We start from the raw sequence: 13674 nt of genomic DNA on the forward strand, positions 1-13674 counted from the left end.
AATCATTTCACTGCCTTTCTATGTGGAATGCAGTACCCACAACCGCCTAGAACCGGGACCTGTGCTTTGTGCCTGCGTCCCGGCGGTGTTTGAAGATAGCACCGCCCCAGAGATGACAGAACCCAAACAAATAGACATCTGCATCACACGAGGGGGCAGCGGGCAGGGTATTCCACGGCAGGATACCTTCACGAGACAAATTGTGCCTCGGGGCCTTGGAGTTGGAACGGGCAACGGAAAACTGCAAACATCCAAATGGCCTTCTTGAGAACCTGGCCGAAAGCTCCAGCGAGCCAGGCAGCAACCATGCTGTAACGGTGGGTGCTGGGAGAGCGTCAGCACTGCATGGATTGGGAAACAAAGGGGCAAAGATTCAGGTTGATAAGGAAAAGGCTCAGTCCTATGCTGAAAAGCTTCTTTCTTTGGAACGAGAAGGAAAAGGTGAAAGGGCACTGAGCCGGAGACTTCACCATGGAGTTGCCATGCAAAGCAAACCGGCTGAAGCTTTCAAAGCACAACGGGACGCGGCTAAGTTCTTGCCGCCGACTTCTCCCCTTGACGGGCGGCCAGAACCGCGACCGCGCAGAGCGACCTTGCAAGTCCCAAGCCTGGAAGCAACTGTTGCAGGCACCGCAGAGCGGGAGAGAAACCCCAAGAGCGCTGGAGGAAAGACAGCGGCCACAGCCTGCGAGCCCGAGGAAGCTGCTCGAGGGGTTCCGTGCCGGAGCCTGAGACCTGCTTACCCCAGCGGGGAGAGAAGCCGCCAAGACGCGGCAAGGCCGGCCCGAGGAGCCGTGAGAAACTCAGCCGGCAAGCGGGACTCAGCCGAATGGCGAGAAAGCAAGTCCGCCACCGAAGCAGGCGAAAAGCCCCCGAACGGCGTCGGCACCCTGAGCCGCCAAAGGAAAAGCCTCGGAGCCGCAGCCCGATGTCACCCGCTAGGAGCTCCAGAAAGAAAGGGCAACTCTCTACAGCCGGTGGCGCGAACTGCAGCCTGGAAGAGCTTCGAAGCCCTGAGCTCCTCCCCGCCGCGCAAAACGTGTGTCAGGCAGGAAAAAGCCGCCTCGCAGAAATACTCTCCCAAGCCCGACTGCAGCTCCCAGCAAGACGCCGCGGAAGGAAAGCAGGAGCGTCCCGTTCTCAAGCAGCTGAAGAGCTCCCGAGCCCTGAGCGGAGCGCGTCGTGACGGAGGAACGCCCTTTGGGATCGACGGGGACCGCCGCAACTCCGCCTGCCAGGAAGCAGCAGGGGTGCCGAGCAAGAACGTCCCGCGCCGCCACTGCGGTGTCTCCAAAGCCACGGTCCAGCCCCGAGCGGAACGGCAGCTGCACCACAAAGACAACGGGACGCGACTCTGATCGTAGCAGCCGGCAGCCACCAAGGCGTCGCAGCCAGAGCCGCCAGTTCCACAGGGACTCCTCATCATAGCCGTGCAGAGTTCTGCCAGCAAGCAATTGCATTGGGCATGCTGCTGTTTTGTCCCCTACAGATCCTCGGTGATACCAGCAAGAAAAACCCAGCCCTGTCGTGAGCTGCAGAGCTCCACTCCTCCGCCTGGGACTGCAGCCATTGCAGCCGACGAGGCAGAAAGGGACGCCGAGGGGAAAGGCCCCTGGGAACCCCACAGCCACCTGCATCTTCACACAACGCTGCCACACCCAGATGGGATTGTTCTGCTCACAGGGATTGGCCTCTGCCTCGCCCTCATAGCCCTTTGCCACCAGATCAGGCAGAGGAGGCTCCACGTTAACAAGCAGGTGGAAGGGCTGGGACCCAACAAGCCTCTCCTACCATGGTCCAAGGGCAAGACCGCATTGGCCTCTGGGTTTGCCACCAAGAACAACCTTGAGCTCCGCTCTTGGCTGCAACCCAGCAGGCGCCGAGTGGGGGAGACACAGCCACAGCAGACCTTGCCATGAGTGAGGGATGGATGGATTTCTCAGCTGCAAAGAGAGCCATCCGGGAGAGGAGAACAGGCCAAGCAGCCTGTGGTTGGCACAAGCCCCATGCCCCTCAAGTCCCCTGCCTGGGAGGAGGATGGCCAAATGAAGGCTAACTGCAGTGAAGGCTGTGCCTGCAAAGCCCAAAGTCAACCAGCCTAAGACTCATCCTATGCTAGGGGACTGATCACGTGACAATGAAAGCAGGAGACATCTAAATTGGGACTGGAGTTGGACTCCAAGCCCTGTGTGCCAGCCTGTGGGCTCCCTGTCCTCGCCCACCTCTCTCTTTGGGAGCAGCAGCTTTGCCTTGGAGGAGCCAGGGAGATGCCCTGCGGCGTGCCCCTGGGCTCCATGTTGCCCTTCCCCAAAGGAAGAGGCAGCTTCTGTAAAGAGTTGAGCAAATAAAGCAGATCTACAGAGAATCTCTGTCCCTTGTTGCCTTCAGGGGGAGCATCGTGGGGAAGGATGAGGGAGGGAGAGGCTGAGGGACTCAGGGCCTTCTTTGCCTCAGTCTTTAGTTGCAGGAGCAGCTGCTGGCTGCATCCCCGGAGCTGGAGCTCAGATCCTGGGGTGCAGGGTTGCTCTGGGAATAGCCTTTTGTGGTTCTGCTCCCTTTTATGGCTCCAGGGATGGGGCATCTACCACCTCTCTGGGCAGCCTAGGACAGGGCCTCACCAACATCTCTTCCAGCCTGAATCTCAAAGAGGTTTGAGTTCTCCTCCCCCTCTACTCTGGTGTGGTAGTTTTGGCTATGCCTTTAAAATTTGGCTGCAGATTTCGAGCAGAGAAGTTGATAAATGTAACCAAACCACTACTGAGTGCAAAAAAGAAACCAAGAGTTTGAACTAATTCATTGGATAAATTTCTGGGATCAGACAAGCAGTATCATAACAATTCTTCACATTTCACTTCTCCTTTTCTTTTCTCTTCTGGTCTTGGCTGTTTTGCTTCTCTGAGGAGAAGATAACCTTCTGCTTCTGGCTGGCCTTGAGATAAGACTAACACTGCTTGGCTTCTCTCTCTCTTGGTCCAGAAGGGCTTGGGAGGGGTTGTGGTTTTGTTTTGGGGGGGAGCAGTGGAGCAGCTTCCCTGGTCTCTTTTTGACCATGGTGGGTTTTGTGTTGTTTGCTGACTATGAATATCTGTATGATGTGGTGAATAGTGTGCATTTTGTACATGTTCATTGCATTGCACTGCAGACTGGGTTTTTGCTTGTAAATACAGCTGCCACGTGCTTCTAGCTGAGTTGGTCTGGCTTAAAAGTTAATGCTGGGGGAAGCTTCAAACCCACCACACATCGTAAGGCAGACACAGCCTCCATCGTGACATCATGGCTTGGATACCCACCACCACCACACCACCACCCTCCCATGGCCACACTCAGCAGCCCCCTTGGCCCTCTCCTGGCTGGTGCAGGAGGATGTGAGGGCCTCAGGAGGAGTTGAAATGTCCCCCTGGAACTTAGGGGTGGAAGCTGATGCCATCCCACGGAGTGTAGGATGGGAGGCTGGATTTGGAGGTGCCTTCCGGCCTGGGCCTGTCTAAGATTCTAAGATGCATCAAAGCATCTGCTGGAACATTATTGTGGTGATTTGTAGGCCACCTAGGAGGCTCCTGGAGATGGGGGAGGGCAAATTCCTTTAGCCAAGTCATAAACAGCCCTAGCAGAGGAGATGTGAGGCTCGGCCTGATCCTTGTAAAGGCAGCAGGGGCAGGGAGGGGATTCTGCCCCTCTGCTGTGCTCTGCTGAGTCCCCACCTGCAGTGCTGTGGCAGCTCTGGAGACTTCAGCACAGCACAGCTGAGGCTGGCCCTGTTGGAACAGGGCCTGAGAAGACCACAACAATGCTGTGAGGGCTGGAAGGGCCCTGCTGTGAAGCCAGGCTGAGACGGTTGGGGTTGTTCAGCCTGGGAAAGAGAAGGCTCCAGGGAGACCTTCAGGTGGCCTTGCAGGACTTGAAGGGGCTGAGAAGAAAGCTGGGGCGAGACTTTAGAGAAGGGCCTGTGATGACAGGACAAGACTGGGTGGTTTGGAACTCAAAAAGGGAGATTCAGACTTAGGTAGAAAAGAGAAATGTTGATGAGAGCCTGTCCCAGGTTGCCCACAGAGGTGGGAGCTGCCCCATGGCTGGTACCATCCCAGGTCAGGTTGTTTGGGGGTCTGGGCACCCTGCTGTGGTTGGAGATGTCCCTGCAGAGTGCAGGGGGGTTGGGCTGGATGACCTTGGAAGGTCCTTCCCACCCAAACCATTCTGTGATTCTCTGTGGTGCTGAGGGCCATGGTTTAAGGGTTGTTGGCCTGGCAGTGCTGGGTTAAAAGGTTGGACCTGATCTTAAAAGAGTTATTCTGGCCAAAAGGATTCTGAGATCCTAGGTCAGGTAGAGCAGAAGCTGCTGCTGAGTCCAGTGTCACCACAGGGCTTTGGAGAACCTTGTTTGTAGTGTGGCTTTGCTCTCTAGTCTTTAAGTGGTGAGATGCTGGTGTCACAGCTCCTCCTAGACCTCAAGGGTGGAAGCTGCTGGAAGCCCCTGTTCTGCAGGATGGGGGTATCCAGGGGGTGCTTCAGGGAGGAGGGAGGAGGAGAAGGAGAAGGACGTGGAACCCCTCACTTGCTCTGTTAGGAAGCTTTACAGAAAGCCTTCAGGGGGGTTGAATTTCATCACAATGAAGGTGGTGGAACACTGGAACAGGTTGCCAGAGAGGTAATGGAGGCTCCATCCCTGGAGACATTCAAGGTCAAACTTGACCGGGCCCTGAGCAACCAGATCTGGTTAGTGGTGACCTGCAGGGGGTGTGGGCAAGATGACCTCTGAGGTCCCAGCCTGATGCATTCTTTTATTCTGTGATTTTGGCTTGAGCAAGAACATCAGCAGACACTGACACAGCTGTGGCATCATGGTCTCAGGCTGCCACCCTGCCGAGGGGCCTCAGCCACCCTTGCACGGTGAGCTGCAGGTCCTCCTGGAGACTCCTGGAGAACAGAGAGGAGAAGACAGCTGCGTGAGAGGGGATGCAGCACAGGGCCTGATGCTTGCCAAGGCAAGTGACCGACACGGGCATCAGGCGGAGGGAAGGGATGCTGCCCCTCCGCTCCCGCCCTTCACCCCACAGGCCCTGGCAGCCTCCGCAGCCGCTCGCCCGGCCCTGCACCCCGAGCAGGCCCCGCACCGCGGCCTCCTCTTCCTCCGCTTCGGCTCCAGCCGCCGCCATAGCAACGAGGCGGGTCGGCGGCGGGGGGTATATCCCAGCGTGCACCGCGGCCCGAGGGAAGGGGCGGTGCTTCCGGCGGCGCGCTCCCGTCGGTCCCCGCGCCCGGCCAATCGGAAGCGAGCAGGTGGCGGGGGGCGGTGAGAAGATGGCGGCCAGAGGCGGCCGGAACGGACTGCTCGATAAGGTACCGTGCAGCCGACGGCCCTTGCCCCGGCCCCTGCCCCGGCCCGGCGGTGCCCTTCCCCCGCCTCAGCGTGCCCTCGGAGCCGCGCTGCGGCCCTCTCGCCCCTCGCTCGGGCCTGAGGAGCATCCACCGCTTGGGCTGTGGTGCTGCGGTCCTTGCCTCTCGCTGCCGCCTCCTTGCAGGCCCTTGGGGACAGCGGGGAGGGAGGAAGCGTCCCTCAGCGAGGTCCTGCCTCGGCCCCGGGAAAGCGTGTCCGGCCCCCAAAGCGGCAGCTGCCGCCTGCCAGGCCGCTTCTGCTTTTCAGTGCCAGCGTGGCTGGGCTTCGCCCAGTCCTGTGCCGGCTGACGGTGCAGCGGAGCTGCTCCCGCTGGCTGCGTTGCCGGGAAAGGAGTGCTGGAGACGCGGCAGGGATTCATCCCTGCAGGGATTTGATGGACATGTGGAAGCAGGTGAAAAGCTGGGCGTGAGCCAGCACCGTTAGCTCACAGCCCAGACCCAGCCCTGCCCTAGGCTGCATCCCTGGCATCAGGGGCAGGGAGGGGATTCTGCCCCTCTGCTGTGCTCTGCTGAGACCTCCTTGCAGTGCTGGAGCGGCTCTGGAGTCTTCAGCACAGGCAGGGAGCTGCTGGAGCAGGGCCAGAGGAGGCCACAGCCATGCTGGGAGGGCTGGAAGGGCTCTGCTGGGAGGCCAGGCTGGCAGAGTTGGGGTTGTTCAGCCTGGAGAAGACTCCAGGCAGACCTTCTGGTGGCCTTGCAGGACTTGAAGGGGCTGAGAAGAAAGCTGGGGAGAGATTTTGGAGCAGGGCCTGTTGGGACAGGACAAGGGGGGATGGTTTGGAACTTGAAAGAGGGAGAGTCAGATAAAGAGGAGAAATGTTGGTGAGAGCCTGTCCCAGGTTGCCAACAGAGGTGGGAGATTCCCCATGGCTGGCACCATCCCAGGTCAGGTTGTCTGGGGGTCTGGGCACCCTGCTGTGGCTGGGGATGGCCCTGCAGAGTGCAGGGGGGTTGGGCTGGATGACCTTGGAAGATCCAAACTGGAACCTCCTGGCTTCCAGGTTGTGTCTGTTGCCCATTGTCCTGTCCCTGGCTATCACTTTGAAGAGTCTGAAAAGAGTCAGAGGCCTCTGAAAACCCCCAGCCCCCAGCTGCACTTCAGAGCCTTAAGAAAGGCTTCAGGTGGCCTGGGGAGGTTCCTTGTGGGGTTCAAAAGGTTTTGTTCATTTTGTTCTTTATTGTTGGTAAAAAGCAGCTGAGGGAAGGGTTGAAGCAGCTGCAAGGAGGGAGCTTCTTCAGAACCAAACTAAGCTCTGCAGGCTGAGCAGTGACTTCACTCCTGGGCTTGTATTCAGCTGGAGAAGTACCATCAAGGAGAGGACATTTTCCCCCAGGCACAGAATCTCAAGAAGAGACCTTTCAGATCATGGAGTCCAAGCATAAGCCCAGCACTGCCCCAGGGCACCACCACCCCATGGCCCTCAGCACCACAGCTCCACAGCTTCCCAGCCCCTCCAGCCATGGGGACTCCACCACTGCCCTGGGCAGCCTGCCACAGGCCTGGGCACCCCTCAAGGGGCACAAATTGCTCCTCAGGGCCAAGCTCAACCTCCCCTGCCACAACCTGAGGCCACCTCCTCTAGTTCTGTCTGTTGTTCCCTGGGAGGAAAGACCAACTCCCACCTGGCTGCAAGCTGCTCTCAGCTACAGAGAGCCAGGAGGTCTCCCCTCAGCCTCCTTTTCTCCAGACTGACCACCCCCAGCTCCCTCAGCTGCTCCTCCCCAGCCCTGTTCTCCAGACCCTTCCCCAGCTCTGTTGCCCTTCTCTGGACCTGCTCCAGCCCTCACTGTCCTGGCAGTGAGAGGCCCAGATGTGGAAGCTGAAATCTGTGATCTTGATGACTGTGTTGGGGACAGCTGGCTCAATCCAGCTGTGTGACAGACCCCAGGTTCCCTCCATCTCTGTCAGGTTTTCCCATCAGGCCTCATTTTTTGCTGGGGGGGGGGGTGGGTTCCTCTCCCATTTCGGTGCTAATTATGGGAACAGGATCACTACAAGGAATATACTTTGAGGGTGCTGGAGGCCTGGAGCAGGCTGCCCAGAGAGGTTGTGGAGTCTCCTTGTGTGCAGAGCTTCCAACCCCCCCTGGCCATGGTGCTGCTGGGCAAGCTGCTGGGGGTGCCCTGCTGGAGCAGGCTGGGCTGGGCCTGGCTGAGCTCCAGAGCTCCCTTCCCACCTCCCCATGCTGGAGTTGAGTGACTCATTGAAATGTTCTCTCTTGCAGTGGAAGATTGATGACAAGCCAGTAAAAATTGACAAATGGGATGGTTCAGCTGTGAAAAATTCCTTGGATGACTCTGCCAAAAAGGTGAGTCCTGTGGGTGCTGATTGCCCCCCTTGGGTTGGTGTGATGTGAAGTGCCCCAGGACCATCAGAGACTCAGGGAATGGCTCAGGTTGGAAGGGACCTCACAGATCACCTCCAAGCTCCACAGCATGCCCAGGGACACCTCTCAGCCAGACTCAGCTGCTCAAGGCCTCACCCAGCCTGGCCTTGAACAGCCCCAGGCAGGAGGCAGCCACAGCCTCCCTGGGCAGCCTGTGCCAGAGTCTCACCACCCTCCTGCTGAAGAACTTCCTCCTCAGCTCCAGGCTGACCCTGCTGTGCCTCAGCTTCAAACCATTGCCCCTGGGCCTGGCTCTAGACCCCCTTAGCAGAAGTCCCTCTGCAGCCTTCCTGCAGGAGCCCTGCAGCTGCTGCAAGGCAGCTCTGAGGTCCCCCTGGAGCCTTCTCTTCTCCAGGCTGAACACCCCCAGCTCCCTCAGCCTGGCCTGCTCATACTGATGGCTCCAGCCCTGTGAGGTCTCACCAGAGCAGAGTTCTTTCTGCAGTCTGGATCCTTAAGTCTGGAGAGGAGAAGGCTCCCAGGAGACCTTCTTGTGGCCTTCCAGGATCTGCAGGGGGCTCCAGGAAAGCTGGGGAGGGACTCTTGAGGGTGTGAGGGAGGGATAGGACTGGGGGGGATGGAGCAGAACTAGAAGTGGGGAGACTGAGATTGGATGTGAGGAAGAAGCTCTTGCCCATGAGGGTGGTGAGAGCCTGGCACAGGTTGCCCAGGGAGGTGGTGGAAGCCTCATCCCTGGAGGTGTTTGCAGCCAGGCTGGAGGTGGCTGTGAGCAGCCTGCTGTGGTGTGAGGTGTCCCTGCCCATGGCAGGGGGGTTGGGGCTGTCTGAGCCCTGAGGTCCCTTCTACCCCTGACAGTTGTGTGGTTCTAGGATGCCAGCAGTGACAGTTCAGTGACTTTGGGGCAGCTGGTGCAAGGGCAGGAACTCAGCTGAGCGTTGGCTTCCCTCCCCCTCAGGTGCTGCTGGAGAAGTACAAGTACGTGGAGAACTTCCGGCTGATCGACGGCCGCCTGCTCATCTGCACCGTCTCCTGCCTCTTTGCCATCGTGGCTCTGGTCTGGGACTACCTGCACCCCTTCCCTGAATCCAAGCCTGTCCTTGCCTTCTGTGTCGTCTCATATCCTTTACACATCACAGAATGGTCCAGGGACCTCCACAGCTCAGCCAGTCCGACCCCCGCTGCGCTCAGCAGGGACATCCTCAGCCAGCTCAGGCTGCCCAGGGCCCTGTCCAGCCTCACCTTCAGTATCTCCAGGGATGGAGCCTCAACCACCTCCCTGGGCAGCCTGTTCCAGTGTTCCACCACCCTCATGGGGCAGAACTTGTGCCTCACATCCAGTCTAAATCTGCTCTGCTCTAGTTTGAAGCCATTGCCTCTTGTCCTGTCCCTGCAGGCCTTTGCCAATACTCTCTCTCCACCCTTCTTGTAGCCCCCTTCAGGTACTGGCAGGCTGCTATTAGGTCTCCCTGGAGCCTTCTCTTCTCCAGGCTGAACACCTCCAGCTCACAGGATGATAGGAGTTGGAAGGTATCTCCAAAGACCACCAAATCCAACCCCTCTGCCAGAGCAGGACCACAGAATCTAGAACACAGGAACACATCCAGGTGGGTCTTGAAAGTCTCCAGAGACTCCACAACTTCCTTGGGCAGCCTGCTCCAGGGCTCTGTGACCCTCCCAGTGAAGGAAGTTCCTCCTCATGTTGAGGTGGAACCTCCTGTGCTGGAGTTTATATCCTCCCTTGTAGCAGAGCTGCTTCAACCCCCTGAGCATTTTCCTGGCCCTCCTCTGGGCCTGCTCCATCAGCTCCATGTCCTTCCTGTGCTGAGGGCTCCAGAGCTGCACACAGCACTCCAGGTGAGGTCTCCCCAGAGCAGAGCAAAGTGGCAGAATCACCTCTCTGGCTCTGCTGCCAGCGCTGCTTTGGATGCAGCCCAGGCTGCCCTTGGCCTTCTGTGCTGCAAGCTCACACTGCCTGCTCCTGGCCAGCTTCTCCCCCGCCAGCACCTCCAGGTCCTTTCCCTCAGGGCTGCTTTCTCTGCCCTCCTCCCCCAGTCTGTATTGATAGTGAGGATTGTTCCAGCCCAGGGGCAGAGCCCTGCACTTGCTCTTGTGGAACCTCCTGAGGTTCACCTGGGGAATTCTGCAGCTGATGGCCAAAATGCTTGCAGCTGGTGGCAAAGTTCATAGAATCAAGGAATGGTTTAGCTTGAAGGGACCTTTTGTGGTCATCTAGTCCAAGCCAGGGACATCCCCAACCAGAGCAGGTTGCTCAGAGCCCCAAGCAACCTGATCTGGAAGGGTTCCAGGGGTGAGGCTTCTCCCACCTGTCACAGGCTCTCACCACACTCAGGGAAATTCCTTCCTTAGATCTCATCTAAATCTCCCCTCTTTTAGTGCTCCACCACCCTCACAGGAAAGCTCCTCCTTCTCTTCAGGTGGCACCTCTCACCCCCCACAGCCCCTTCAGCTCCCCTCTGGGGCTGCTCTTCTGCAGGCTCTCAGCCCCAGGGCTCTCAGCCTTTGCTGCTCCCAGAGCTGCTCCAGGCCCCTCAGCCTCTCCCCAGCCTCCCCTGGACTCTCTCCAGCACTTCTCAGTCTCTCTGCAGCTGGGGAGCCCAGCCCTGGACCCAGCCCTGCAGCAGTGGCCTGGCCAGGGTAGAGCAGAGGTAAGGGAGAACCTCCCTTGCCCTGCTGCTGGCCACACTCTGCTCCATACCCCCAGCAGACCTTTGGCCTCCTTGGCCACCAGGGCACCTTGCTGGCTCCTGGGCACCTCCTTGCCCCCCAGGTTCTCCATGGAGCAGCTTTCCACTAGCTCATCCTGCTCTCCCTGTCTATTCCTGCAAAGATCTCAGACGTTGTCTCAACTGTTCTTTAATCTCTGCCACTCAGGAGGCATCTCCCAAATGTGGGCTTGCTTCTCTCCCTGGAGCTGGTTAAACCTGGGGGGCTGAGCTGTCCTCTCCCTCACTTCTAGCTCCAGTTCCAGCTTGGTTTTTTTGTTGCCTTAACCCATTTTCTCCCACCTATTTTGTGATGATGGGCATCCTGACCATCTACACCTCCTACAAGGAGAAGAGCATTTTCCTGGTGGCTCACAGAAAAGACCCAGCAGGGATGGACCCTGATGATGTTTGGCAGCTCTCCTCCAGTCTCAAACGGTAACATTCCCCTCCCCCACCCCTCCCCACGCAGCTCCCTGAGCTTAGCTTTGCCTCTGCCTGCAGCTGTCACCTTCTCATGGGGTGCAGTTAGAATCATCACAGAATTGTCAGGGTTGGAAGGGACCTCAAGGATCATCCAGTCCCAAGCCCCCTGCCATGGGCAGGGACACCTCACACCACAGCAGGCTGCTCACAGCCACCTCCAGCCTGGCCTTCAACACCTCCAGGGATGAGGCTTCCACCACCTCCCTGGGCAACCTGTGCCAGGCTCTCACCACCCTCATGGGGAAGAGCTTCTTCCTCACATCCAATCTCAATCTCCCCACTTCCAGTTTTGCTCCATCCCCCCCAGTCCTATCCCTCCCTGACACCCTAAGAAGTCCCCTTTCTGAGCAGCCTGCTCTGGTGGGAGGTGTCCCTGCCCATGGCAGGGGGGCTGGAGCTGGCTGAGCCTTGAGGTCCCTTCCGCCCCTGACAATCCCATGATTCTGTTCCCCCCCTTGGCCTCACCCCACGGCTCCATCCTGGCCAAGGGAAGAAATTCTTGACCCCCTCCCCCCCCAGCTGCAGCTGAGGGAGCTCTGTGCCCCTCCCTGCAGGTTTGATGACAAGTACACCCTGAAGCTGACCTTCATCAGTGGCAAAACCAAGCAGCAGCGGGAGGCAGAGTTCACCAAGTCCATCGCCAAGTTCTTTGACACCAACGGCACCCTGGTGATGGAGGCCTACGAGCCTGAGGTGTCCAAGCTCCATGACAGCCTGGCCCTGGAGAGGAAGGTCAAATGATGCCTCCCCACCATCCCCCCCTGCCTTCTGGGACCTGCTATGTGACCACCAATAAAGGCAAGAAGCTAAGAAAAAAACAAGAGTTGGGTTTTCTTTTGCCCCTCTGGTTGTGTCCTTCAGTTCCTGGGGGGAGGGAGTTCATCCTGCTTTCCATCACCCAAGCCTTGGTCTGGTTGTGGTCCACCTCTGGGGGAGAACCATGCAAGGAGTTGCCCAGGAGGGGGACCTCATGGTTCTACACATTGGCCACAACAACCCCAGGTAGGGTTACAGACTGGGGTCACAGTGGCTGGAGAGCAGCCAGGCACTAGTGGTGTGCCCCAGGGATCAGTGCTGGGCCCCAGCCTGCTCAATCTCTTTATTGATGATCTGGAGGAGGGCACTGAGTCCATCATCAGTCAGTGTGCAGATGACAGCAAGCTGGGGGCAGGAGTTGAGCTGTTAGAGGGTGGGAGAGCTCTGCAGAGGCACCTTGCCAGGCTGGGCAGATGGGCAGAGTCCAAGGGCATCAGATTGAACACATCCAAGTGCCAGGTGCTGCACATTGGCCACAACAACCCCAGGCAGTGCTCCAGGCTGGGGTCAGAGTGGCTGAGAGCAGCCAGGCAGAGAGGGACCTGGGGGTACTGGTTGAGAGGAGGCTGAACATGAGCCTGCAGTGTGCCCAGGGGGCCCAGAAGGCCAAGGGCATCCTGGCCTGGATCAGGAAGAGTGTGGCCAGCAGGAGCAGGGAGGTCATCCTGCCCTGTACTCAGCACTGGTTAGGCCACACCTTGAGTGCTGTGTCCAGTTCTGGGCCCCTCAGGTTAAGAAGGACATTGAGATGCTGGAAGGTGTCCAGAGAAGGGCAACAGAGCTGGGGAGGGGTCTGGAGCACAGCCCTGTGAGGAGAGGCTGAGGGAGCTGGGCTTGCTTAGCCTGGAGAGGAGGAGGCTCAGGGGAGACCTTCTTGCTCTCTCCAACTCCCTGAAGGGAGGCTGTAGCCAGCTGGGGGTTGGTCTCTTCTCCCAGGCAGCCAGCACCAGAAGAAGAGGACACAGTCTCAAGCTGTGCCAGGGGAGGTTTAGGCTGGAGGTGAGGAGAAAGTTCTTCCCAGCAAGAGAGATTGGCCATTGGGATGTGCTGCCCAGGGAGGTGGTGGAGTCCCCATCCCTGGAGGTGTTCAAGAGGGGACTGGATGTGGCCCTTGGAGCCATGGTTTAGTTGATTAGATGGTGTTGGGTGACAACTTGGACTTGATGATCTCAAAGGTCTTTTCCAACCTATATTCTATTCTATCAAAAAGAAGTGCTTTCTATGCTGTCCTCATCCCTGTTTGATGCTGGTGTCCCCCATGTGGATTGGTGTTTTCTACACCCCACCCCCCGATTTTTGGGTCAATAAAAGGGAAGATGTGCTCCTGAGCATCAATGTCTGGGGTTTGCATGAAGAAATTTGCTTTTCAGGGCTTGGATGGAACCCAAAGAGTGGTGGGGAATGGACTTAGCTCCAGGTGGTGTCCCCAGGGCTCAGGGTGGGATCACTGCTCTTGGATGTCTTCATCACTGAGCTGGGGGAGGGCTGGAGGCTCCCTCAGGCAGGGTGCAGATGGCACCAACCTTTGTAGGAGCTGAGCTGCTGGAGGGGCAGGAGGGAGCTACAGAGGGGTCTAGGCCAGGCTGGACCCAGGGGGGAGGCCAATGGGATGAGGGCACCAAAGGCAAGGAATGGATCCTGCCCTTGGATCACAACAAGCCCAGGAAGGCTCCAGGCTGGGGGCTGAGGGGCTGGGAAGTGAATGGTGGGGAAGGCTCTCAGGGGGTAGGTGGCAGTGGCTGGAGAGGAGGCAGGGGGTGCCCAGGTGGGCAAGGAGGGCAGCAGCAGCCTGGGCTGGAGCAGCAATGGGGTGGGCAGCAGGAGCAGGGCAGGGATTGTGCCCCTGGGCTGGGCACTGGGGTGGTCATACCTTGATTTCTTCACTTCGAGGTTGCCAAAGCCGTGGA

At 58.4% G+C, this 13674-nt stretch overlaps 1 protein-coding gene across 1 annotated transcript; it reads left to right on the top strand.

Moving 5' to 3' along the window:
• Nucleotides 1-5235: 5235 nt before the first annotated feature.
• On the top strand, nucleotides 5236-11772 carry SPCS2 (signal peptidase complex subunit 2). Its single transcript, XM_068141896.1, has 5 exons — nucleotides 5236-5337; nucleotides 7620-7703; nucleotides 8698-8857; nucleotides 10768-10903; nucleotides 11506-11772. Exons 1-5 carry the CDS (start codon nucleotides 5299-5301, stop codon nucleotides 11690-11692), a joined length of 606 nt encoding a protein of 201 aa, XP_067997997.1. The 5' UTR covers nucleotides 5236-5298; the 3' UTR covers nucleotides 11693-11772.
• Nucleotides 11773-13674: the final 1902 nt, after the last annotated feature.

The sequence above is a fragment of the Melanerpes formicivorus genome, unplaced genomic scaffold (assembly GCF_026170545.1).
Source record: "Melanerpes formicivorus ecotype bairdi unplaced genomic scaffold, bMelFor1.0.p_v2 SCAF_1, whole genome shotgun sequence".
In the NCBI taxonomy this organism is placed as follows: Eukaryota; Metazoa; Chordata; class Aves; order Piciformes; family Picidae; genus Melanerpes; species Melanerpes formicivorus.

What these genes read in the sequence shown, in the direction of transcription:
- SPCS2 (XM_068141896.1), top strand. Translation starts at nt 5,299, where the DNA reads ATGGCGGCCAGAGGCGGCCGGAACGGACTGCTCGATAAG. An exon ending in GGAACGGACTGCTCGATAAG is followed by an intron (nt 5,338 to 7,619) that starts GTACCGTGCAGC and finishes TCTCTCTTGCAG; the next exon opens with TGGAAGATTGATGACAAGCC. An exon ending in CCTTGCCTTCTGTGTCGTCT is followed by an intron (nt 8,858 to 10,767) that starts CATATCCTTTAC and finishes CATTTTCTCCCA; the next exon opens with CCTATTTTGTGATGATGGGC.